At 41.5% G+C, this 26,909-nt stretch overlaps 1 protein-coding gene across 7 annotated transcripts in view; it reads right to left on the reverse strand.

Annotated features, from left to right (window-relative positions):
- Positions 1–13,141: 13,141 nt before the first annotated feature.
- Positions 13,142–26,909, reverse strand: part of CACNG5 (calcium voltage-gated channel auxiliary subunit gamma 5) — a 29,185-nt gene continuing 15,417 nt past the window's right edge. For 4 of the 7 annotated variants that reach the window (XM_088138288.1, XM_088138287.1, XM_088138289.1 and 1 more), the window contains 5 exons: positions 23,272–23,507; positions 21,904–21,990; positions 20,024–20,164; positions 17,350–17,495; positions 13,147–15,504 (listed from right to left, as the gene is read on the reverse strand). In XM_088138288.1, the coding sequence (XP_087994414.1) occupies positions 15,247–15,504; positions 17,350–17,495; positions 20,024–20,164; positions 21,904–21,990; positions 23,272–23,507 (868 nt within the window). In that variant the 3' untranslated portion in view covers positions 13,147–15,246. Of the gene's footprint in view, positions 15,505–17,349; positions 17,496–20,023; positions 20,165–21,903; positions 21,991–23,271; positions 23,508–23,582; positions 25,427–26,909 lie in introns of those variants that run through there. The other 3 variants (XM_088138292.1, XM_007431924.4, XM_088138293.1) reach the window with 3 other exon arrangements.

The raw sequence follows: 26,909 nt of genomic DNA on the forward strand, positions 1-26,909 counted from the left end.
TAGAATTCTCCCCCACCCCCATCTCCTTTATAGCCCAAGAAACTAGGGAGGGTCTCTTCTGAGCCTCTTGTCCCACCCACTATCCAGCTGCGGGCTATGCTGTCTCTTATCTGACCATTCCCTAGGCAGCATCTCTGGGCCCCGTCTCCCAAGGTCATTCCCACATACCATTACAGGAGGCAGTCAAAGAAGGTGTCTCTCCTGCACAGATAGGAAGAGCTGGCAGCAGGGGGGCAACTTATCAGGTCTTGCACTGGTCTCAGTCCAGCCTGGGGACCCGCCCAGCCCTGCTGCCAACTCATTGCAATCTGGACAGGAAGTTCTGAAGTTGGCTTAAAGAGCAGACGGGAGTAGCACAGGAGAGAAGCAGCTTAAGCTGCAGTGTGGAATTGCCCTTAGGTTCATTTCAAACAAAGGGTGAATTAACCAGAAAGTTACAAGACATCAAGAACAGTGTTCTAAACTACATGGGTGTAGGGACGTTAATGTAGGAGAAGGATGTTGTTTTCTGATGGTCAGATAAATAGCATGGCCCTGTATGCCTTAGAAATGAAGTCTGTCAGATCACAGATTGTTTCTATTTAAAGTATGTATGTTTCTGTGCGATGACGCGGTGGCGCAGCAGCTTAATGTTGCTGAAAGTTGCCGGCCAGAAATGGTCGACACTTCAGTGGTTCGAGCCCAGCTTCGCGCAGCAGAGCGAGCTCCTGCTTCCTCCCCAGCTCCTGTCAACCCAGCAGATTGAAAACTTATGTGAGTAGATAAATGGGTACTCTCACTCCGGTGGGAGGAAAAAATGCTGGCGGCGCCTTGCAAAAGGAGTCGGGAGCAGTTGCCAGTAGTGTGGAAGCCGCGCACACCAGAAAAAGGCGCGAAGCAATGGAAACCCCGCCTCCTGCGCTCGCCAGCTGGGCTCCGCTCTAGGAAGGAGGCCATGGCAAACCACTTCCGAAACACCTTGCCTTGAAAACTGCAGGGACTTGTCCAGGCAGTCACCGCAGAGTCAGTAACGACTGAGTGCGGATTAAAAAAAAAATGTTTCTGTGCTTTCCTTCAGCCTGATAGTTCTCTCGGTTTTCTACATTCCAAGCGTCAGGTCATCTGATTGTTTCAAATTCTGAGCTACACGTTGGATGGAGTCCCCTCCATCGGTGGGGCCTGAGGGAACTGCCCACCCCTTAAAAAAGGTGGTGAACTTCCGAAGGAGGGAAGAGAATCTCCTAACCTCACTGATGGGGTAGAGATTCTTCTCTCTGTTGCTGAAGTGCCCCAGGGCAAACGGAGGTGAAAGAGGCACTGGGAGGTATATTGATTGTTGGTCATTTGGCCAATAAAAGACCCTGTATATTGGTAGTGCATATATATTCATATTGGCAGCTGTGATTGGGGTGGGGGTGGGGTCTCTCTTCACCCAGAGTCTGTGGGGTGTTTATGTATGTGAGTAGTCCTAGTAGAGTCTAGGACCAGAGATAAGGGAAGCTGGAGGAGTGATGGTGGAAATGAAGTCCTTTCATTTGAGGTGAAGTTTTTAACATTTAAAAAACATTGTCACAGGTTTTGAAATTCTCTTTTTTTTTTGTTCTTACAAAGCTTTGGAGCAGTACAGCTGTGGAAGTAGGCCCATATATGTAGAGTGCAGCAAAAGGAAAGGAAATGAAGCCTTGAGCGTGCTGTTTCTTATCTGACACAGACGGGGGTGCTGTACAACAACTGCTAGAACAGTGACTGTCAGAAGACTCGTGACAGGGAAAACAGGAAAAAAAAAACATTTAAAATGGCAAGACATAAGGAAAAAACTCTCAGAGAAAATAATTCTTTTTAATAATATTTCTTTCCCTCACTGGGCATCACAGTTTGCTCCCGGTTGCCTTTTATAGATACTTTAGCCATCTATAAAAATCAAGAGACCTAATGATATGTTAATGGCGTGGTTTTCCCACCTCTTCTGAGGATTTCTAAAACTTCATCTGGGGACAAGAGGCAATTTCATTGGGATTCTGTAGGTGTAGGAGGGATCAAGATTAAAACGCCTCTGAACTGCAATAAGAAAGAGTAAAATAAGTGCTCCCAACGGTGCCGAGGAATCCGGCAAGGAGAGACCTTATATTTTAAAGATCAGTGGTGGGGGTCTTGGAGAGCAGCCCCCGGGTCAGATGTGGTATGGAAAAGCATCTTTCTAGCCATCCAGGTGGATGCTGAGCAAGGAGACCAAAAGGTTGCCCAGTTTCACTCATCCAGAAAACACCCATGCTTATAAGATGTGATTATAAAAGGTATAGTGTTCCTTTAAAAAACAAACAAACAAGCCTTTATTCTTGATTACAAGTATAACATATATATATTAAAGGACCCATTTTGCATTTTTCTTGTCCTACCAATTATTGCTATATTTGTGAGAACAGCAAAATACACTGATTCTTTGAGTCTGCTTAGACAAAAACCCAGAACTGATGTAGTCATTGGCCTCCCTTGTTCAATGTAGGATCATGAATTGCCTCAGAATGATGTACAGAATTAACTATACTCCAGTATTGTTTTCATTATATTGCCCAGCTACATTTGCCCACAACAGAAGAATCATGGCAAGACCAGGATTGCATACCACATTAAACAGGCTTACATGATGTGCAAACCCAGTAAGTGAGCTAAACAACATATGATCAGTCATAGTTTCCATTTCTAACCACAATGATGTCAGAATAATAAAACATGCATTGTGACATCGTGATGCAAGTTCTCCCCTTTCTTACTTGCATCATGACACTGCATGCAAATGCATAAAGGGTGGAGTTTTCAGCGTGACATCCCAACATACATTTGTCACTACACACATGTCCACATGCTGCAGATGCTATATGATCAGCAGCTGTGGAGATCATGCTATACACTGAAACAGGGAATACAGGGCAAGGATATAGTCTGAGTGCTGCCAGTGAGTTATATTTATTCATGGCGCAGTGGCTTAATGACGCTGAAAGTTGCCGGCCAGAAATGGCTGACGCTTCGGCGGTTCGAGCCCAGCCTTCGCGTTAGCAGGGTGAGCTCCTGTTTCCTCCCCAGTTCCTGTCAACCCAACAGGTCGAAAACTCACGTGAGTAGATAAATGGGGACTCTCACTCTGGTGGGAGGAAAAATGCTGGGGGCGCTTGCACGGGAGTTGGGAGCAGTTGCCAGTAAGCGCGAAAAACCGTGCATGCCCGAAAAGGGCGCGAAGCAACGGAAACCCCACCTCCTGCGCTCACCAGCTGGGCTCTGCTCTAGGAAGGAGGCTCTGGCAAACCACTTCCGAAAAACAATTGCCTTGAAAACTGCAAGGACTCGTCCAAGCAGTCACTGCAGAGTCGGTAACGACTGAGCGCAGATTAATAAAAAAAAAAAAAAATGAATAGACAGTTTTTCTCATCTCCTGCCTTCCAAAAAAATCTAAGATTCTATGTATGCCCCCTGCCCGGGGAAGCTTGAGGGGGCTATGAGTACTTGCCAGGAAAACAATGGAAAAGTAGACCTACACCCCTAATTTTCCCTACTTCCTTCACAAATGGGTGGGGAGGACCACCTGCCTTTGGGATAATACTGCATGCCACAGATAACAAGGCACAGAGTATGTGATTTGCTTAACCATAATTAGAAAGCTTTGCCTAACATACTATGGAAAAAACAAATCACATTTTACCTTAGTGCAATGTGCAAACCCAGTCAACATGTTTTCAACATAAAGGAAGACCAAAAGAAGTAAGAAAGCACATCCTCTTAATCAACCTACCCCTTGCTTCTAATACCTTTCTGGTTGTTTCTTCCAGCCCTTCATGGAAGGAGCTTGACCTTCAGAGGCTAGAACTTCTACCTTGCCCTTGCAAATGGATGGCAGTTCTGCACTCTCCACCTCCTTGGCTAGACAACATTATAGTCCATTTGCAGCTGTGGAGTCCCAATTCAGATGGAGGTGAGTTCTACCAGGATGTTGCCACCCCACATTGGGACAGCTCTATTGGAGAAGGAGGCAAGAGCTTACCTTTGAAGCTCTTTTGTCTCTGCTGCATTTCAATCCTCACAGTTTTAAAATAGAACCCACCACTACCATTTTTATATGGCAAGTGATTTCTGGAGAAGTCCACACACCCCCCCCCCACCAGAAATTAGCAAGGAAGTGATAAGCTGCCATGTCAGGTGGTACCTGTAAAAGCAAGATTCATCAGGGGTGTGTGAGTGTGCTTTATGAGGAACTCTATTTTTATGTATGTATGTATGTATGTATGTATGTATGTATATATGTATGTATTTATCACATTTATATAACCACCCATCTCACACAAAGCGACTCTGGGCAGCATACAACAATTAATAAAATAACAAGTGAATAAAAACAGGCATATAAAAAGATAAAAAGTTATTATTAAAATAAAACCAACCATTATCACAAATTTTTAAAAAATTAGGTTTTAAAATATATAAACCCCATAGAGAGAGTAGAATATCAACTACAGTGGAGCCATCTAAGAATGTCTCCAGTTCCCAAAGACCCCCAGGCCTGATGACACAACCAGGTCTTGAGGGACTTCCTAAATGACAGCAGAAAAGGGGCAAGCCTAACTTTGGGGGGGAGAATGTTCTACAAGGAGGGAGCCATGGCAGAGAAGGCCCGCCTCCTGGGACCCACCAAATGCAAGTCCCTGGCTAATGGAAGGCGTAGCATGACTTCCCTGCTGGATATAATGGGATGGGCTGATGTGATCGGGGAGAGGTGGTCCCTCAGATAACCCGGCCCCCTGTCATGAAGAGCTTTAAAGGTCAAAACCAGCACCTTGAATTGGACCCAGAAGCAAACTGGCAGCTCACGAAGCAGAGGTGTAATACGTGCTGTTCTAGGAACACACATAACTGCTCGTGCTGCCACATTCTGCACCAGTTGAAGCTTCTGGATACTCTTCAAGGGTAGCTCCATGTAGAGCACATTATAGTAGCTCAATCTGGAGGTGAGTAGGGCATGAGTAACTGTGAGCAGAGCCTCCTGATCTAGGAAAGGGCACAATTGGCGCACAACCCCGAGTTCTGTGAAGGCCCTCCTAGCCACGACTGCCACCTGCTCTTTGAGCAGGAGTTGCAAGTCCAGGGGGCCCCCCAAATTGCATACCAGATCTGTCTGGGGCAGTGCCACCCCATCCAGCACCAAAGATGGTATAGTGCCAGAACCGGCAGGACCCTGAACCCAAAAGCCACTCAGTCTTGCCAGGATTCAGTTGAAGCCTGTTGTTCCCCATCCAGACACCAGAATAAGGCACCCATAGCATCACTTAATTTGCCAGAGGCAGAGATGTATAGTTGGGTATCATCAGCATACTGATGGTACCTCACCCCATGGTGATGGATGAGCTCACCCAGCAGCCTCATGTAGATATTAAATAGGAGAGGGAAGAGCACCGAACCATGTGGTACCACACATAGTAGGGGCTGAGGGTGGGGCTACTTCTCCCCAGTCATCACTGACTGGAATTGATCCTGGAGAAAGGAGGCAAACCAGCACAGCACCATGCCACCCTCCCCTAGTCCCCTGAGCCAATGCAGGATACCATGGTCAATGGTATCGAAAGCCGCCGAGAAGTAGGCTAGAATGGATGCACAACCTCCATCCCACCCACGCCAGAGATCATCCAGAAGTGTGACCAATGCTGTTTCTGTCCCATACCCAGGTCTGAATCCAGACTGAAAAGGATCCAAATAATCTGCTTCATCCAAGGCCCTCTGAAGCTGTTGTGCAACCACCTTTTCAACCACCCTACTTAGGTACACAGGAGGTTTGATACTGGAACGCTATCAATAAATGCCAGTAATCAAACACATTGCAAGACTCTCCTGTATCACTAATCATTTTAATGTGTTTAAAATATCATTAAATTTCTTTAATATAGTTAAAAATCAGCAAAGCTTTTTAATGATCGTCTGAGTCTTTATTTTGATGTTATTAATTTTATATGTTGTAATTGAAAGTTGAGTTACACAAACAGAAAAGTGGGTTATAAATTTAATAATAAACAAACAAATATACAGTGACTGAATATGTATGTGACCCTATTCTCTATCTCCCTTTGGTAACATCCTGATGATATTCCCAACTTTACTTCTTTTTGCTTTCTCTGCTCTTCACAGACTCTTCAGTGTTGTCCTTAGTCCTCTCATCCTTATCCTTAAACATCTGCCATTCTACACCCTGTTCTTAAAAGGTTAACCTCCTTCAGGCAGCCACATCTACTCTTCTTGTATAAATGCTGAATAACTAACTAAATGCACAAAGAAATAAAGCATCATTAGTCACAGAGCAAGGGACAAGGCACCACCCTAGGGTTCCTGGGTTTGCTGAAGTATAGTTCCCATTACTTCCACAGCTCTGTGGGGCACCAAATTGAGGAAGACTGCAGCATTACATTCTTAAAACCTATCCTGGTTGCAATCTGATCAATGCTGGACAGATAAACCAAACCAAAATCACGGAGGAGTGAGATTCACCCAACGGTAATCTCTTCATAGCAGAAGTCTACAATATGGTGGAAGGAGTCTCAATTATGACATCCTTCTACAATATAACATTTGGAGTGCCATAACCTTTTCACCTGCTCCCAAAGAAGCTAGTCATAGCAAACACTCTTTTCCAACAACACAAGAGACGACTCTACACATGGACATCACCAGATGGTCAATACCGAAACCAGATTGATTACATACTTTGCAGCCAAAGATGGAGAAGCTCTATACAGACAGCAAAAACAAGACCAGGAGCTGACTGTGGCTCAGATCATGAGCTTCTTACTGCAAAATTTAGGCTTAAATTGAAGAATGTAGGGAAAACCACTAGACCACTCAGGTATGACTTAGATCATATTCCTTGTGAGTACACAGTGAAGGTGATGAATAGATTTAGAGGATTAGATTTGGTAGACAGAGTGCCTGAAGAACTATGGACGGAGGTCCGTAACATTGTACAGGAGGCAGCAACTAAAACCATCCCAAAGAAAAAGAAATGCAAGAAAGCAAAATGGCTGTCTGATGAGGCTTTACAAATAGCTGTGGAAAGAAGGAATGCGAAAAGCAAGGGTGAAAGGGAAAGATATAAGCAACTGAATGCAGATTTCCAGAGAATAGCAAGGAGAGATAAGAAGGCCTTCTTAAATGAACAATGCAAAGAAATTGAGGAAAACAATAGAATGGGGAAGACTAGAGATCTCTTCAAGAAAATTGGAGATATGAAAGGAACGTTTAGTGCAAAGATGGGCATGATAAAGGACAAAAAAGGCAGGGAGCTAACAGAAGCAGAAGAGATTAAGAAGAGGTGGCAAGAATACACAGAAGAACTATACAAGAAAGATCTTAATGTCCCTGATGTCCACGCTGGTGTGATCGCTGACCTTGAGCCAGACATCCTAGAGAGTGAAGTCAAGTGGGCCTTAGGAAGCATTGCTAACAACAAAGCTAGTGGAGATGACAGTATTCCAGCTGAGTTATTTAAAATACTAAAAGACGATGGTGTTAAAGTGCTGCACTCAATATGCCAGCAAGTTTGGAAAACGCAACAGTGGCCACGGGATTGGAAAAGGTCAGTTTATGTTCCAATTCCAAAGAAGGGCAATGCCAAAGAATGCTCAAACTATCGCACAATTGCACTCATTTCACATGCTAGCAAGGTTATGCTCAAAATCCTACAAGCTAGGCTTCAGCAATACATGAACCGAGAACTACCGGATGTACAAGCTGGGTTTCGAAGAGGCAGAGGAACTAGAGATCAAATCGCCAACATTCGCTGGATCATGGAGAAAGCACGAGAGTTCCAGAAAAATATCTACTTCTGCTTCATTGACTATGCAAAAGCCTTTGATTGTGTGGATCACAACAAACTGTGGCAAATTCTTAAAGAGATGGGAGTACCAGACCACCTTACCTGTCTCCTGAGAAATCTGTATGCAGGCCAAGAAGCAACAGTTAGAACCAGTCACGGAACAACCGATTGGTTCAAAATAGGGAAAGGTGTACGACAAGGCTGTATACTGTCACCCTGCTTATTTAACCTATATGCAGAGTACATCATGAGAAATGCCAGGCTGGAAGAATCACAAGCCGGAATTAAGATTGCAGGGAGAATCATCAACAACCTCAGATATGCAGACGATACCACCCTAATGGCAGAAAGTGAAGAAGAACTAAAGAGCCTCTTGATGAGGGTGAAAGAGGAGAGTGCGAAAGCTGGTTTGAAACTCAACATTAAAAAAACTAAGATCATGGCATCTGGACCCATCAATTCCTGGCAAATAGAAGGGGTAGAAATGGAAGCAGTAACAGACTTCATTTATTTGGGCTCCAAGATCACCGCAGATGGAGACTGCAGCCATGAAATTAAAAGACGCTTGCTCCTTGGGAGGAAAGCTATGGCAAGCCTAGATAGCATATTAAAAAGCAGAGACGTCACCTTGCCGACAAAGATCCGCATAGTCAAAGCTATGGTTTTTCCAGTAGTAATGTATGGCTGTGAGAGCTGGACCATAAAGAAGGCGGAGCGCCGAAGAATTGATGCCTTTGAACTGTGGTGCTGGAGAAGACTCTTGAGAGTCCCCTGGACTGCTAGGAGGTCAAACCAGTCAATCTTAAAGGAAATCAACCCTGATTGCTCATTGGAAGGATCGATAATGAAGCTCAAGCTCAGATACTTTGGTCACCTAATGCGAAGAGAGGACTCTTTGGAAAAGACCCTGATGCTGGGAAAGATTGAAGGCAAAAGGAGAAGAGGACGGCAGAGGATGAGATGGTTAGATAGCATCACTGAAGCAATAAGCATGAAACTGAGCAAACTCAGGGAGGCAGTGAAGGACCGGAAGGCCTGGCGCAGTATGGTTCATGGGGTCACGGAGAGTCGGACACGACTTAACGACTAAACAACAACAATATTTCCTGAGTTTGTTTTTATATATATTAATCATTAAGTCTTTAACTGCTCACCTGCTCCCGAAGATTTCTATTCCTTGTTATGCCAAAGACTTCCTAGGACCCCTGATTCATAAATGTTGCCTCTTAGCAATAGAACGGCCTTTTGAAGAAAGGCTGGGGCTTTGCAACTATGGAGATCATGAATATTTTAGCTGAAACCTTTGCCACCAAAGGCAGCACGCGTGGTGCGTGGGGAGACATGTCAGCTTCTTACTCAGGGCTGGCGACGCTTTGGAATGTCCACCACCTCATCATTTGGAGGGTCCCCAGGTCTTATCTGCCAGACACAGCAGATGCAGCTAATAATTATGATTCTCCCTGATTCATGCAAGTCAACAGAGGAGAAGGAGAAGGCAAAGAAGGGGATTGGTTGGGGCTGCTGGTGAAAAGGGACACCGGCACCACTTTTCTTTTTTCTTTCTTTCTTGGGGAATTATCACAAAATGGAATATTTTGAAATATTTAAACTGGAAAGATAGTGGCTGTTCACAATCGCCATGCTGCTCCCAGAGAGAAAGCTGACCCCCTTGCTCTTGGCGCTGCAGAAAGCTTTGATAACTCTTCTTTTTAAGCAGGCATTCAATCTGTGTAGATGGGACCTGGGAGCCATTTTTAGTTAAGTTGCACTGAGTTGGGAACGCTGTGTTGTATTGTGGATTGTCTGTTCTATGCTTTATTGTTCACCATCCAGAGTTGATTGATTTGGAGAATATAAACATTAGGCAAATAAGAAAAGAAAAAAAAGTACTCAGCCATGCTTGGTTGAACAAGCCACAATTCATATGTGATAAGTTAAAATTCTGATTTAAATTTAAAGCTTGCAAAGCCAAAAATAAACTAATGTGATTTTGGTGTACTGTAATGTGTGATGACACAGGTGTTCTAATACACTCACACTCTTGACAGAGGAAGAGGCATTAATTGAATATGCTTAAGAAAACTAACTCCCAGTGTGTTCGGTGGGGTTTACTTCTGAGCAGACTAAGTTTGCATCTGTGCGATGCAGTCCTGTGGTTTGTTTCCATAGAAATAAACTCTTTGGGAGCCCCCAACCAATAAGGCTGAATATAGCTCAGTGAAATAGCCTCATACCCATGCTAAAACAAATGTGATACCATTGCATTTTTAATTGCAATAAATGTGTTTACAAGGAAGAAACACATTTATCAAATGACCTAATTTCCCCTCAGACAGAGCACTTGTGCATAGATGGATAGGATGTATGTGGGTCCAAGAGATCACACAAGCTCTGGCTTTTAACCCACAAATTGTGGAGATTTCCTATTGAAGGGTAGAAGTTACAATGTTGTGTTGATGAGGGAATTTCTCCAGGTATTTCCCTTCATGCAATCTAAATTTGTGCATCAACACAAACAGTAAAGACATAAGACTCTTACCAAAAACCTCTGGATGTTGGCACTTCTTCAGCTGAAAGGAAGCTTTTGGGAATGATGTACAGAAGCCAAAAACTTTAAAGGCTTAGTTTGAATTGAAGGGGCTAAATTTGATGCAAGCAAGGTGTGTGGACTTTTATTCTGAAAATGTACTGCAGGGCAGTAGTAAGTCTGCTTACTTATAGGAATATATTTGCTAGCACTAAATTGTTCTTATATACTTGCAGATGAAACCGCTATTAGAAATCCTAAATTCACCCTTTACTCAGGATCACAGTGAATATATAAAACCATTTATATTTGCTACTTTTCATCCCTCCAGTTGTTTCAGGTTCTTTGCTTCTTATGAAAGAACTTGGGGACTATCACAGAAAGCTTTATTTTTAATTTGCACTGGGACTACATTTTGCATTTTCATGGAATATTTACTGGTGGAGGTTCTGTCTTTTCAGTACAGCCAAGCAGAATATTCAGTTATGGAGAGTATAATTTACATAATATCAAGATGTAAATTAATTTCAAAATAATACTAGTTTTGCCCTGCTTAAACATGACTTTATTTAGAATAAGAATCATATTTCATGCTATTGTCCTAGGCAAACATAGTCTTCCTTGTTTTGTCAAAAACATTTACTAATTGGAAGAACAGAGGAAAACTATTCCCTGCCATGTATGTGCTATTCAAGTGTTATTGAACTACCATCCCAGCAATCCTCACCATTAGTTATACTGGCTGAGACTACTGGGAGTTATAGTTTAGCAATAGTTGGCAGACCACCGTTTCCCAGTCTTTTTAGTTGAAGTTAACTCAGTTGGAGCGAGGCAATGCCTTGACGTTTTCATCAACAGAACCCAGAGAACAGACTGAGCAGACACATTTGCTCTGTGGTTAGATAGTTTATATTTCTATTTAAATTATAGGCACTGCTTGCCTCAATATAAATTAGGCTATGCTAATTAAAAATCTGTGTTCTTTATTGTAATCTTCTTTGGTGATACATTTGTTTTATTTTTTACCAACTAGTTAACAAACTGGGTATTGAAGTAAACTTCCTTATTCCTGTTCCCATAATAATAAAGACTAGAGCTTGATTACTGTGCAATAATGAATTTAAAAAGGATGGGGATAAGCAGGATTTTCTTTTCTTTTTACAAAAACCATTTACCTGCAGTGGGATGCATGAGAAAAAAGAGGACATTGTATTCCATTGTCCGTTACTCTTGAAGTCTGCTGAAAGAAAAGTCTGCTGAAGTCTGCTGAAAGAAAATCAGAGTAGAGACATATAGCTGTTGCAGTGTAAAATTAATCTCTGAACTGGATCATTAAATGCCCTTTCATTACCAGTCATCTCAGCTTCTTTTCAATGGACAGCATACAGTGGAACCTCGGTTTACAAACTTAATTCGTTCTGTGACTCTGGTCGCACCCTGAATTGGTCGCAACCTGAAGCAAATTTCCCCATAAGGTTCAATGTAATTACCGTTAATCCATTCTGGCATGGAGGACAGGGAGGCGGCTATTGCTTGGAGGGAGAGTCCCCCTCCCTACGACCACGTGTCGGGCGGAAAAATGACTGCGGACCACGTGTCAGGGGCGGAAAAATGGCTGCGGACCACATGTCAGGGGCGGAAAAATGGCCGCGGAGCACGTGTCAGGGGTGGAAAAATGGCTGCGGACCACGTGTCGGGCAGAAAAATGGCCGCGGAGCACGTGTCATGGGAGGGAAAATGGCCGTGGATCCGGTTTGTAACCCGAGGAGGAGTGCGCAAACCGAGGTAAATTTTTGCGGCCAGAGCTGGTCATAACCCGAAAAGTTCGTTAACAGAGGCGTTTGTAACCCGAGGTACCACTGTACTTGTAAGCTACTTTGTCATCCACTGCTATATTCCAAAATAGACTTTTACTGTCATGAATTCCACATATCCAAATTATTAGAATTAATTTGTCTGTAACTGCCTAAAGTTGGTGGCAGGCAAGTATTCAGCCTAATGCAACATTTAAGAACATCAAAGAGCAACAGAAATCTTAGGAAAAAAACAGTCTCTTCTTTCCTTGCTTTAGCTAGGAAAAGTCCAAGTGAGTCACACGATTGAAGTATGAGTATATTTATTGGGTGACATTTTCTGACCTCTATTTCCTTCACATTTTTAGAAGCAAGGAATGAATGAAATCAAATTACTTAAATATCAACAAAATATGTTTTGGATTTAGCCCCCATATCCAAATCACTGAATCTTTATGCCTAGATGAATTTATGGAAAAATACTGTTTGTGGACAATCCAAGGCTACTCTCTTGGACAGAGAACTCTGATGACCCCTCCTCTAATATTACGACAGTTGCTGTACTTTGAATGGGGCACGTAGATCCAAATCCTTACTTGTTGATGAAGTTCAGTAGATGACCTTGTGCCAGTTATTTTTTCTCAGCCTAGCCTACCTCACAGAGTGAACATTTTTGTTTAAAAAGGAGAGGAAGAAGAACCATGTGATAGAAATTTAATAAATAAAATAACTGTGCAATATTCTAAGCTGTACTTTTTAAAAATGATACGTTCACATGTGTGAGTTCAATGCCAAGATAAGTTCTGATTATGTGGCTAAGCCTTAGTGAGCTAGTCTAAAATGTGTTATCTGTCTAGGATTGAGAACTGAGAAAGAGAGAGAAAAAGGGAAACATCCTTTTTCCAGACTTGATGAAAATGGTTTCTGGTTGAGACAGTGCTTTCATTTTAAACGGCGCCTTAATTTAGGTTTTTTCTATTTACTCCATACCCATTCTTAAAAATCTACCAAAGAGCTAAAACACAGACATGTCACACAGAATGTACAACTGTGACTTGAAAATGGGGGGGGGGGGAAGTAAGAAGAGAATACAAAACAGCTTTGAGAGAAACAGAATATTTACTCATGTTAACAGGTACAAAAATACTATGAATTTAAAACAAAACCAGCTGTGGAACTGTTGTCATGTGTACAGCACTTTTTAGAGCACGCAGAATCACTTTGACTGAAGTGGCATAAAAACACTTGCAAACAAACAAGCAAACAAACGAAGAAAGCTGGTTTATTCAGCCTAGACTGGAGTGAGTCTCTTTGTCTCCCTCCCCTGCTCTCCTGGATGAAAAGAAAATAGCAGCTGAAACATGTGTGTCACTTTGCCTTATCAGGAACTGCAAGTGGATGTCCTGCAAGATAAGCTGTCAGATGAATACTGATATACTGCTGTTACATGGAGAGAGAAGAGAGAGATCAACTTAACAGAAGGTAGTGCTATAAGTAAGCTACTCTCCTTAGTGCTCATGATAGCACATGCTCAGATTAGAGTGTACATAGTACTATAGCTTTCTCATGATAAATTATAATTTCCCATTTTTGGTTCCATTACTGGACTTGGAAAACTAAAATCTTGGACATTAGGTACAGCGGAAAGATATATTTCATTATTGTACACACATTCAGTGCACAGAAGCCATTGATAAACACAGTAAATGAGAATGCATGTATGTACATTTGCCAAATGGTCCTGTGTAGTTGATGAGCACAGATAACCTTGCTTCCAGATCCAGTTATTTTCAAACTCTTTAATATTGTAAAAAATAAAATAAGTGGTCAATCATTGCAAGTATTTTTGAAACAGAGAAGTTTGGGGTTTCCATCTGCTTTTGATTACAATTCAAGATAACACGAATCAAAATTTAGAATGTATCTAGAAAGTTGTACATCGGAATTTTTCAGAGCAGTGAAAAATCAGCAGACTGGAATTTGGATGTCTGAAGTAATCCTCTGAGCAGTGTAGTAATTGTTACAAAAGCTAGTGTAACTATATTCACAGTGTATATATACGCACTGTGTGTAACGCACTGTGTACACAAAGAGTATGCACAGTGTATAATGCAGTGCAGTATATAAATACAATCCCCCCCTTTCTGCATACTTTCTTCACGTAGGATCTGATCTGAATGCTGGCATAGTCTAACAGTCCTCTGGATTCCCTTGCAAGGGAACCCAAAAGAAAGGAAATCGCACAATTAACAAAAGCCACATTGAAAAAAATAAATAAATTACATCTTGGGCATCAGGTCCAGGAGGTGTCAATTATCAGATAACCTTTTCAGTCAGTTTTACCACTGGATGAGGCAATTCTGTTGATCTGTCATAAACTCATTATTAGTGTATAAAGCCTAAAGTGATTTGAAAATGAGAAGTTTGTTTATACTCACATAGCATCAAGCATTTTATTATTAAGATGTTGCTTAAAAAGATTTGATCTAGTTGAGAAGCTGCCAGATTAGAACGTGATTCTGGACAAGAGTTAATTGTCTGTTTCCCAGTGAAAACTCCGATCCTATTGGATTATGATATGCAAAGAGGAGGTACTTTTAACTAAATACATACTTAGCTTAGACTTGGCAAGAATTACCTGTAACTAGATGCCAATTTTACCAAAAAAGCTAAATAATGATGTGAATTTCTAAATTCACCCGGAATTTACATCTGCTCCATATGCTGGCAACCCATTTCCCACTAAAAGTCTCCTGACCTAGAGCCTTCATTACATATGATACGATGCTCCCCTTGCCCAGTTAACATCTTTCCAATATCCAGCTTTCACGGGGTAGGGTTGCTTTTCCCAGTGGGCAGGGTTTCTTTGCCCTGTGTATCTCTGGCTCCAAGGGATCTGGGCATAAGGACCAGCTGCAGGATCAAAGCCTCCACTAAAGTTTATTGGCTATTTCTACACACATTGCTGTGATGGGGCAGGGGAACCTTCTCCATCTCTAAGTAACAATAATATCATTCACTGGAAAAAGAAAAGTACAGATTCAGGACCCATGGCCTCCGCTGTCACTTCGTTCCTAAAAAGCAAGAGAGGCATTTGTCCTTCAGCATGGAGAGGAGGACAGCTGGTCATAATCGGGACATTTAAGCAGAGCTGGGTAATTACTGTTCATCGGGAGAGAGGCATCGCTGGAGATGTCAGAAGGGCTGCGTCCCCGGACCCATGCCTCTGGGTGAAGGAACTGGCCTGAGTAATCGGAGCAGTTGCTAAGACGGGGTCGGTAGAAGCCGGAGTGTGGCCTGTACATCTCTTCAGCAGTGTATCTTTTCATGAACAGGTAAACAGACATGACACCCGCACTCTGGAAGAGAGAGAAAACCGAAGCAACGCCTGTGTCACTTGGCTGGCCCTTCTGGTGGGAAGATAGGGTGCAATGCACTACCAGTCCAAACAGACAAGGCAGCCATGAAATGAAACGTACACAAGCAGCTTTCTGTACCAGGAGTGCCATTTCTCACAATCTGGCATGATTACAGCTCTTCCCACTGAAAGGAGCAGATCTGTGGCAAACTTGCTGGTAGAACTACTTTGCAATTGAAGTATAATATCAACTACCACTTTATTTGCAATTGGCAGAAAAGCCATCAATCACTATCATGCCGGTCCATGCTTTGGTCTGACAAAGATATTCCTTTGCAGGTGTTCTAATCAATAAGCAGTTCTGAAACCCATGATGGCCTAGCAGGGCTAAGGGATGCATACAGAGACAAAGCTTTTCCTTGGGCTTCCAATTCAAGGCCTTTGCGGGTAGGTGAGAATCAAGGCAACCCCACTGGATAGGTAAGAGGGAAAATACTGTAAGAGGAGTCTGCTTTCAAGAAGACAAAATAATTGATCTGTTCCTCTTTTTTCTCTTATGAGTAATATTCTCCCAAACTGTCCTTTCCTGCTTGCATTCAGCTTCAATAATCACTCCTTAATTTGTCTCAACCCATTCTAGGCATGGTGGGATTATGAGCTGCACCTTCAGAAGAAGATTCCCCAAACAATTCTTCTCCATATAAGAGGGAGACCCAATACATTAGCAGCTTGCCTCTCCTTCAAAAGATAATCATAAGGGAACAAAATCTCACTTGTTCTAACAGAGGAATCAAGTTGAAGTAATCAGAACCTGAAACCACGGTGTTCAGGAAAACTAGGATAAATTGCTCAGATGGAATAGAGTTTATATCAACTGAACAGATAAATACAGGAAACTAGGCACAACACAATTAGTTCCTGGCACTAATGATAAAGCAACATTTGTTACTTTAGCTCAATTTACTAATTTGTCTACTGCCTGATCCCTTTTGTTCTACAAGTCTTCACTTGGGGAAAATGCTTTTTCTCCAGTATCATTTGCAAATCTTTTTCCAGTATGGATCACACGAGTACTGAAAATGCGCTAATGTATTGTATCACAAAACAATATCGAAGAGGTACTAATGAACTGTTATAAGCAGATAACTGAACAAATATTTAAGACAGGGCTGTGATATACCTAATTGGACTGAATATTCGTTAGAGTTCAAAATGAATTTCTAAAAATACTTCACAGTGTGGCACATGTATGAACTTCACAATTTTGACTCTGATGTTAGTAAGGTCATAATGATAGGGCATGTGGCAGACTGGGTGGAAGGTAAGAGAAATTCAGCAGTAAAGGTAATTTACCTTATTTTAGAGCAAGATAATACCTATTACTATCAAAATTGTTTTCACAGCTATTAAGTCCAGGGTCTAAACTGACCCAAGATATACTAAATGTTAGAATCAGGATTTAACTATTTTATCTATTACAAATGGCAGACCTCTCACATGTAACCTCCAACTCCTCGAATTCCCCAGCTAGCATGGCTGTTGCTGAAAATTATGGGAGTTGTTGATCCAACATGGACATCAAGAAGGTGCTCAGATGGGGGAAGACTGCTGTAATGGAATTATTTTGTTATTGGTTTAAATAAAGAGCCATCAAAGAGTGGCACAATGTGATTGTTATGGAATACAGGGGCACTGCCAGTCCTCTCGGCCACTGGCTACTTGCCCTCTTTGCCTCCAAATCAATATACTGAAAAGATAGCAGACTTATGTTGTCAAGTTTATGATCAGATGACAACAGTATGCATTTCCCATAGTGTGTCCAATGAGTTCATCCTAGCAGTCTTACCTCAGTTAGAAGGAAAGAAATGGCAGAAAAAGCAAATGACCAGCCATATTTGTAAGTGAAGTATGTCTCCGAATCCTTGGTTCTATTGAGCATTTCATCATTGATGCTGGAGATGTACAATACGAGGCCCACCACCAGAGATAAACCTGGGAAGCAAAAGCTTTTGGTCAAAATATACAAGAAGGAAAAACAGCCTATTGCAGAGAATCAAAGCAACAATTCAACTTGCTCTAGGAGAAGCACAGGAAACCCATGACCTCTCCAATTGCTGTAGGAGAAACTTCCCCACTCTGGTTCCTTCTAGAATAGCATTTCCCCACCACAACAATGTCCAGGTGTGTCGACTTCAAGTCCCAGAATTCTCAAGGGCCATGCTGGCTGTGGAACTCTGGGATCTGAAGTCCACATATCTAGAAATTGCCAAGATTGGGAAACACTGTAGAATTATTGGAGATTACCTCCCAGATGACCATCCTGGGACTGGGGGTTGAGAGATGTAAAGTCCACACTTCTGATGGGCACAGAATTGGAGAAAGGTGTTAAAGGACTGCAACTGTCCTCATCTCTACTCCTGGAGGTGAAAGGGAATTAAAGTCCAAGAACATCTAGAAGACCATAGATTTCCCAGTTTGTTGTAAGAGGCTTTGCAACAGAAGTCTGGATAGGGGAGAGCCATTATGCCAAAGTTGCATCTGTGATTACTCACTGAGATGAGGACCTAGTGCTGAATTAAGTGACAGATTTAAATTCTTAGATACTGATCTTCTGAACTACAAGTAATCCAACGTCAATAAAAGCTTTTAAGCTCTCCAGCCACAATTACTTGTTTCATACTCTCTTGATGCTATCAATAAAATATGGGCTTTTCCTCTCAAATGGAGACATGCTTCCAGCAATCTTTTTAGTTCAAGCCCCCTACATTAATTCCATTCACCATTGTGTCACAGATTAAAGAAAGTTTGTCTAGAGCTACATGGAATTGAAATTTAACCAAGATTGCAATTGTGAGCAAAATATGGGCTTTCATTGCAGATTTTGCTTTAAGAACGTCCTTTTATATCCTGCCCTATAAGTTCATAAATAAAATGTCTCATTATATTTATTTATAATATTAAAATATCCTATCTCCCTAATCTTGCTAAGCTAAAGGAGCTTCCATATTGTATTTTATTTTGCCTCATGTATTTACAGTAGATCTTTATTCCAAATATTTCAATTGAATTACACTCAGAAATGATTTTATCAGAAATAATATGTTATTTATTATTTTTTTAAAAAACAGCCATTGTAATGACGTACAGAATGTCTCATTATGTATTGGCTGTTGCAAGAATAAAACAAAAGTGTGACAGAGTAGCTCTAAACTGTCATGGTAACATCCAGTTTAATGAAAATTTTAGCTACACAGTTTCTTTCATCTGGTTTTGGTTTTATTTACTATATTTATGGGCATATTATATTTTGAAATTCTACTTGATATCCACTGTGATGTATCTTTGTAATGGGCTTTGACACTATGAAAAAGAGTTTCATTTACTGACTATATGATTGATATATCACTCAGGACAAAAATTATCTGGTTGGTTTACATGCAAAATTTAAAGCACTTTCAGAGAAGCAAGCTTAAATAAATAGGCGAGTTTTCATCATGTTGCTATCACGGAGTGTTTGGGCATTAGCTGCCTCATATAATGAGCATATACCCATCCTCTTATGTTTCTTGGGCATTCTTATAATTAACCATAAATCCCTGTAGTTTTTTTTTTTTTTAATTTGGGGTTGAATGGAATTGATTGATTGATTCTGTTTCTTTTCTGCTTTTCCTCCAAGCAACTCAGAGTGATGAGAATAATCCTTTCTGTCTCTGTTTCAACCTTCTGTGGCAGCCTAAGGTGAGAAATAGCCTCTAACTCAAAATCACCCAATGCCATTTTTTTAAAAAATATACTACAGTCACTGGCCAGAATTCTAGAAGAAAACAATGAATTACAGTAATTAAACAGTTTCTAATTCAAATAAAATAAGGCAACATAAAACTGTAGCTAGGTCATTGAGGCGACCAGGGCATGTCTAGTTTTACAGATAGTATAACAAAAGCTAACCATATTCAAACAAAGAAAATCCTACTGTTCTGATAAAAGTAATTGTACATACAATAAAATTGTCTGGGTAAGTCACCAGATTGGAAGTTATCAAGCAGGCCCTTGTATCCCAACCAGTGGCTATGTTCTCATGACATGTTTATTCCAGGTCAGCTGAGCTGTATTATCCTCAATCCTAATGGCCTGAGTTTGTGCAGCCTGCAAGGCTAAAAAGTATTTGGCTAACTTCTGGTTGAATCTCTCAGGCAAAGGCAGTGTGAGTTTCTTAACAATATGGTGGATTTAAACTTGGGTCTCCTCAATCGTAGTCTTGCCCCTCTGCCATTATATCTCACTGGCCCTCTGTTGCTTAAATACTGGTAACTAAGCTATTGCACAACTATGGCATCCTGTTCCAGTGAAGAGAGGCAGACTGTCACAGAACAAGGAAAAGCTAAATTCCACACATGTTGATATTCCAAATTATTGCCCATTTTATCTTGCTTCTCAGATGCATGCCCAAGGGGCTTGAGTTCAAATGTGCCTTCTGACAAATGTTTTGAAAAAAAATACACTGCTGTCTTAAAACTCACCAGACAAAATAAAGAAGATTCCAGACACGAAGGCCAAGATGGTTCTGTGTGGCCGGATATGCCCAATGTTGCTCAAGATGAACCCAATGAACATGAAAAAGAGACTGACCAGCGGAAATGGTGTGGCAGAACGAATCATTTCTATAAAAGTCATAAGTGAGAAAGAATCTCAGCCTCCTTGGATCAAAATAAAATCACAAGTAGAAAGAATATTCTTTGCACTTATAATTCATTAATTTTCCAGTATTATTTTAGCGTTGTCTATTCTATGCAGTTTGTAGCAACCCTTAAAACTTCAGGATCACCTCAAATATGTAAGTATATTCTTATCTGGTCTTTTTGAAACAAGTGAAATGGGTGAGACAAATGTCAGGGGAAGGGGTCCCCCACATCGCTACAAAAATATACAGAGACATGCACAGAACGCCTCTTTGTAGAAAGAATATCTCTGCTTTCAATGAATTTTACACCATTTCTTTTACAAGTTTTTTTTTGGTTTATGGTTCTTTTAATGTAAGTCCACTTGAAAAGCTAAGGCTGCAATGCTCTGGCCCTGGGAATAGCAAGGAGATCTCAAGAGCCGCAGGATTAGCCCTGTGGAGGTGATGTATGTGTAACCTTTTGGACCACTGAACTACTCTTTCGACAATGTGCATCAGTAGAGAACAAGGTCTACTACCAGAAGGCTTGTCAATCCAGGCTCACCTCCATTGCAGCTGCTGGGAGCTGAAAAAGAGGCAATGCTTGAGAGTAGCGGTGAAGGTGCAGGATTTAGAACCATACTGTCCTAACTCTCAGAAAGAGAGGCCTTAGGACCTTACTCCAAGGAGAACAGGACTTCAATTTGTGATGGGGTAATGCCATATTGAATGGGGCAAATGATACCTTCATGGATTACTACTTATATTAAGCCTCAATGACAGCTTTATTGACCTTTCCATCCATGTAGGTGGGCCCTTCTCCCACAATACATTTTGGTTCCATTCACAGATTTCCTCCCAAATTTACCTAACCACATTTGTGATAGGGAAGTTTCCTTCCTTTCTACTTTGCCTTTATTTTTCTTTTGTGGGGTAGAGAAGGATTTGAAAAACTGTCTGCAAGAAGCAGCTATCAGGGCTCTGGGTTGTCTATGGTATCATTTCTGTAGAGGCAACCTGATCTCCTCCAGGTGTTTTGGATGTCAACTCCTCCAGTGGTCAGGGATGGTGGGGTTTGCAGTCCAAAACATCTACAAGTCATGAGGTTGCCTACTCCCTTCTTGTTACTTGCATGAAAGTTGACTAAGGTAACATTGTATGTTCTGTCCACGTCATCCATTGCCTGGGTCCTCCTCCCAGGCTGTCACTGGTGATCACTACCATACTTGATGAATGATGGCAAGGTTGCCATGGACACTAAGAGAATCTTACTGTGTTATCTCTTATTTGAAATAGTAACCTTTTGCTATTGGTTTACTGCTTGAGCAATATCAGATTACAGCAGCATTACATTGGTATAAGCAGTGGCCCAGTGGAATGAGATAGCTGGAACAGCTCTCTCCTTTTCTCTCTCAACAAGCACTTACATACCCCAGAGCTACCTTCAAAGAAAACAATCAATTGAAAACAAAGCAACAGCCAGGCGTTCCTCCATTCTCCCCACAGCTACTGACGCAGCTGTTTGTTCAAGTAGCACTACCAGGCTGGGTTGCAAAAATCTGGACAATGACTTGATGGCACCAAAATGTTAGGGTTTCCTTCATCTCTTTGGCACCATCTAGTGGCTATGTGTATTCTGCAGCCCAGATCTGATAGCCCAAATTAAGGTTCTTATCTCTTCCCTAGATAAGGACACATAAACATAATTCTTCCCAGCCCCACACAACAGGAAGCACCTACTTAAAACATTGATAGTTGATTCAGAGGTCAGCTGGACATTCATGGGCATGACATACTCTATTGTGAAACACCTCCCATGTTCTTCACCTGCAAGAGGAGAAATCTTAGAGACATGAATTGCTTTCATTTCACACCCAGAAACTTTATTCAAAACCAATAGCTTTAAAGGTTTTAAATCAATTGTTCTCCTTCCCAGTATTGATCAACTGAGTTCCTAAACTTCCAAAGATTTAAGGCCAGTCCATGTGAACAATTGTAAAAATGGCATGAGTAAATAGCCAATACAGAGGATCTAGTATGCATTGAGTGCAAGGATAGGAGGCCTTGAATTGTTTCTCTGTCCCATCATGGTCCTAAACTATGATTTATTTCCCACGAACACATACATATGTAAACTTGCACTGAAAGAAAATCCTCCATTGGTCTCAACAAGAGCTTTGCTTAGAGAGCAAATTGCAGGCGTGAGCTTCCTGTCCACACCCCGGAGGAAGCAAAATAATTAAACTCTCTCCTCTCCATAAGAGTTCTAATCCAAATAAGTCCCCTACATCTGCTACTTACTTTTAAAAAGTAATTCACACATTCACACAAATGCTAACTGCACAGATTGGGTCTCCAAAAACCTGCCACTTAAACACAGGCCTCGTAAAGCATCATAAGCAGAAGAACAAGATTTGTACAGACACGGTTCAGATTCATGTAAGTTCTGTGACTGTGACATTATTGTTGTTTGATCTTTCTAATTACATATAATAAATGTAAGGTAAGGACACGGTATCACTTCATTGTTCTTGGGTTTCTGGTTTGACTGTGGGAAATTAGCTATTGAAAGGATCTGGAATGTCAGTCACCTACCTGGGTAACTCATTTAGTCTGGACTATTCCTACCATTCATTGTAGAACCGGAATTCTTAAGATAGCAAAGGTCTAGAGAAGATTCAGGGCTTATTACACTTTCCAGAGTTCTGGTCCTGGTGTTCTTATTAGGAGCTGTTCCCTCCTCTTAAGTACATTCTTTCTCATAACTAGACCTTTCTGGATGGGCTTTCTAGTAGATAGATGGGTGTTCATGCCATGATTCTATCTCCATCTATGTATACATACATTGGGTGTCAGATTTAATTCATTCCAAACCTTTTAATGGAAAGGGTTCCCCATCTTTAAAATAAGCTTTTTCCCCCCTAAAAGCACTGAAAATAAAAACAGTGAGGTAATGTGCACATGCATTAAACAACATAACTATTTCATAACCATTCATATAAATTAAATCATAAGGGAACATTAACGGGATTTCCTAATACTTTCAATAAGGCGTGAGGAGAAGAGGCATGAGGAAAGACGGATTTACTTTTGCCCAAAGCACTATACCTGCCAAAAAGCAAACCCTCCAGAGGCCAGAATGCAGAGACATCTTGATTTCAGTACTTTGGTTTTGGGGCAGGATGATCCCTTCCTCCAGATACAGCCAGTAGTCAGTGCTCACCGCAATCCCCAGAAGCCCCAGTCCGCTCACGGCAAACACACTGCTGAGCAAAGTCAGCGCCTTCCTGCCACAGGTGCTCATTCCCCAAAGCATCAGGGTAGGATGGGGCACCAGAGAATTCCTGCACGGACAAAGACATCTGTCATCAGTAACTACAAACGCTTCTTCTCTGTGGAACAAAACCGCATGTACTCACCTTCTCTCTTGTACACACATTGAGCAGATACATCATGCTCTAATAAGCTAGGGCTACAATCACAAGATGGAAGCAAAGATGTAGGGGTTTTTTTCATACTTCTTTCCTGTCATCTAGTGGTAATTTGGATCTTTTTAGCCCAGATAGAGTTGGCACATAAGAAGCTGAAAATCCACATTGCACGCCATGGTCATAGTCCTTCAGACTTGGACGTGGAAGACATTCCTCGAGTCCTTGAGAACACACTGAGTCCTAGGCCTGTTATTTAACTTCCAGTCAATTAAGTCTCTTTTGGCACTGGTTCAATTCAGGGACCAGCACAGTGAGAGTGGCCGCTCAGCCACGTGCAACGTGCAATCTGTGAAATGTTTCCTTTTCCTTCTGCCAACAGATTTAAATATCCCAAAGAGGAACTGGCCATGTACTGCTACAGAACAAATAATTGGATGTGATATTGCAGTTTTACTTAATTATTATGTATTTTCTACAGTTTAGACCACAAAGGGCCAGAAGTGTTTCCCATCAAAAATGTTTGACTTGATTGCTCCAGGATAGAAATACAATTAATTAAATAAATAAATATTAAAATGAGGGCAGATATAATACAGAACTCATATCAAATCAAAAAGTCCTAGTCAGGGCTCAAGGTTTTTAAAACCACATACCTTCATATGGACAAAATATCTCTCAAGACATAAACCCCCAAAGCTGGGAGTATAACTTGGGAGTGATAAAGAGTTGTACAATGTGATAAATCACCAATAAGCGTGGCAACTTGCTGTCAGCTGAATGTTACTTGGAATGCGCCTTTATCTCTCCATCCTAACCCTTCCTTTTGGCTCATCCAGTTGTTTCTGGTCTGCTGGTGGCAACCCACTTTGAGTCTAGTGCATCTGAGAGAAGGCTAGCAGCAGCCGTGTATGAAAAACAACAGGCTGACATTGAGAGGAATCATTCCTATTGTGCCATTACATCAACAGCAGGTCAGTTAAGCCAGATGCGACACAGAAATATTTGAAAAGTATGCTTGACTGATGGGGCATCCCTGCTAAGTCATTTTTAACTGTATTCCTAGGAACAGTGGAATCTTTGGGAGTAGATCAAGGGAGCCTCACCTGGGAGGCCAATGGCATACACTCTGGCCACCACTGCTGGGAGAGCTGCTGAATGTCCCACCTGAATCTGGGACTTGTCCCACCAACCTAGGCATTGTTTCAACATACTTCAATCAATATGGAAAGATTTCCCTGGAAAAAGGATATTTGAAGATCCCCACTCTAGATGGGGGTGGATAACTTTTTTTCCAGCTAAGTGCTGTTCTGTGGCATGATGGGGGCTACACTGAAAAGGTGATGAGGCCATGGCTAAAAAGTGAATGAAGTCAATAAAAATGGGAGTGGGGAGTGTCTAGATAATAATCCCTTGAGCCCCAAATAATTTGAAACTGATCGCTTCCAAAGTGTTAAACGTGTACAGATGTCGAGAACAAGCACAACAGAATCACACTAAAACACTGGGGGAAAATCTGCCAATTTTCATCAAACCTGCATGGTTCCAAAAGCCACAAAACAGTAGGGGTGGGAGGTGGGGTGGCGGTTGTTCAAGTGCAGTCTACTCCTGGTCAGAATAAACTACAATTTCAGGCATAAATTAACCTTTGCAATAGCAGATAGGGCAGGGATTAACTCAAACTAGGTCATTTTTATATAAAGGGATATAAACCTTGAGAAGACAGTTGTAGAATGTAAACAATGGAAAATATAATACTATTGAAAATCAAAAGGAAATAAATTAAAACACCAAATTAAAAAACAACACCACCACACACATACTCAGAGAGGCAATGAAGGTTTCTTGACACTTTACAATAGCCAAGAGCTGTTCCACAAGTCAAAATTAATTCCATATGCACAGATGACAAAGTAGGTCAAAAACTTAATTTCATCACTCATTCACAACTCAAATTAAAGTTGACACCTGAAGTGAAGTGTCAATACAGTCATTAGAAACACAGTCTCCTTAAGAATGAATGGATGTATCAAATGGTTATAACATCAACTTAATGCTACAACAGGCTATAACAATGCAGTTTGTGATATCTTTCTGGAATGTAACCCAAAGACCATGACCCTTAGTGCCAGCAGATCCACAGGGAAATGTTATTTGATTAGCCCAGTAGCTACAGCAATTCTGGACTGTTTCCAGTGTGACTGGAAAGGAGAACAGGAATTGGAGCACTTCTAGGCCTTGTTTAGCCACCTTTCTAGCTTTCAAAAGGTTGATACCCTGATATGCTGTTATGTAAACAGGACGGAACAATAACTGTACAGAACAAAGAAGTATCTGCCAACTGATAAAACATGGGGTCACGCCTAACTAGAGATGTGATTTATTTTGAGAACACAGAGGAGGTGTCATTGAATGCTGCCAAACACTCTCATGTATGAAACTGATGAATTATGATGGCACCAAATCAATCCTTCATCTTCTAGGGCAGTGTTGTCCAAACTTGGCCACTTTAAGATGAGTGGACTTCAACTCCCAGAATGCTGGCTGGGGAATTCTGGGAGTTGAAGTCCACTCATCTTAAAGTGGCCAAGTTTGGGCAACACTGTTCTAGGGGGGCAGAGTTCCGAGAGTCCTCAGTTACCAAAATGCCCACATAAATCATAGCAGTATATTTTTTCCAACAAGGTTTATTTCCTTAAAGTATTAATACGCCACTTTGTAGGGCTGCACGGTCATGAAATAGTATACCAGACCGGAAGGCTATGGACCATACACACCATTCACTGTCATGCTACTTCCTGACCTTTCAGCACTCACTGGAGAGTCTTAAACATGTTTACTTAACATCCCAGTGTACCAGCCTGGTAAAGCTGACTCTGATCAAAAGGGCAGTCTCACCATCAGCACTTGCAAATAAGCCAATTGTAACTGCAGCCGCTGACTGGGTGATGGTTTGCTATTGATTGTAAGCAGAGGATGCTTAGAATCCCACATCAACTCCTGTCCTCCCAACGCCAATCCAGCAAAATTGAACAGGACTTATTCTTGAGGGCATTTATCAGAAACAATTTCAAAGCCAATGTGTTAAATACAGATATTTAACATTATTGGATCTGTTTGCAGTGAAAACTTTGGTTTCATAATTAAACCGTTAATTCCTATGCATGCTGCAAGGCAAGGCCATCTATGCTCATGTTTAGGCAATCTTGAGAGGTGGAGTCCTTGGTGCTCTCTGAGCTTGGTGGTTTGGTTGCAGATGTTTCATTACCTGGCTAGGTAACATCATTAGTGTAGTAGCACTGATGATGTTACCTAGCC

This window comes from Python bivittatus, unplaced genomic scaffold (assembly GCF_059951505.1).
Source record: "Python bivittatus isolate LINGU-HERP-01145 unplaced genomic scaffold, Pbiv_v1 ctg000220_np1212, whole genome shotgun sequence".
In the NCBI taxonomy this organism is placed as follows: domain Eukaryota; kingdom Metazoa; phylum Chordata; class Lepidosauria; order Squamata; family Pythonidae; genus Python; species Python bivittatus.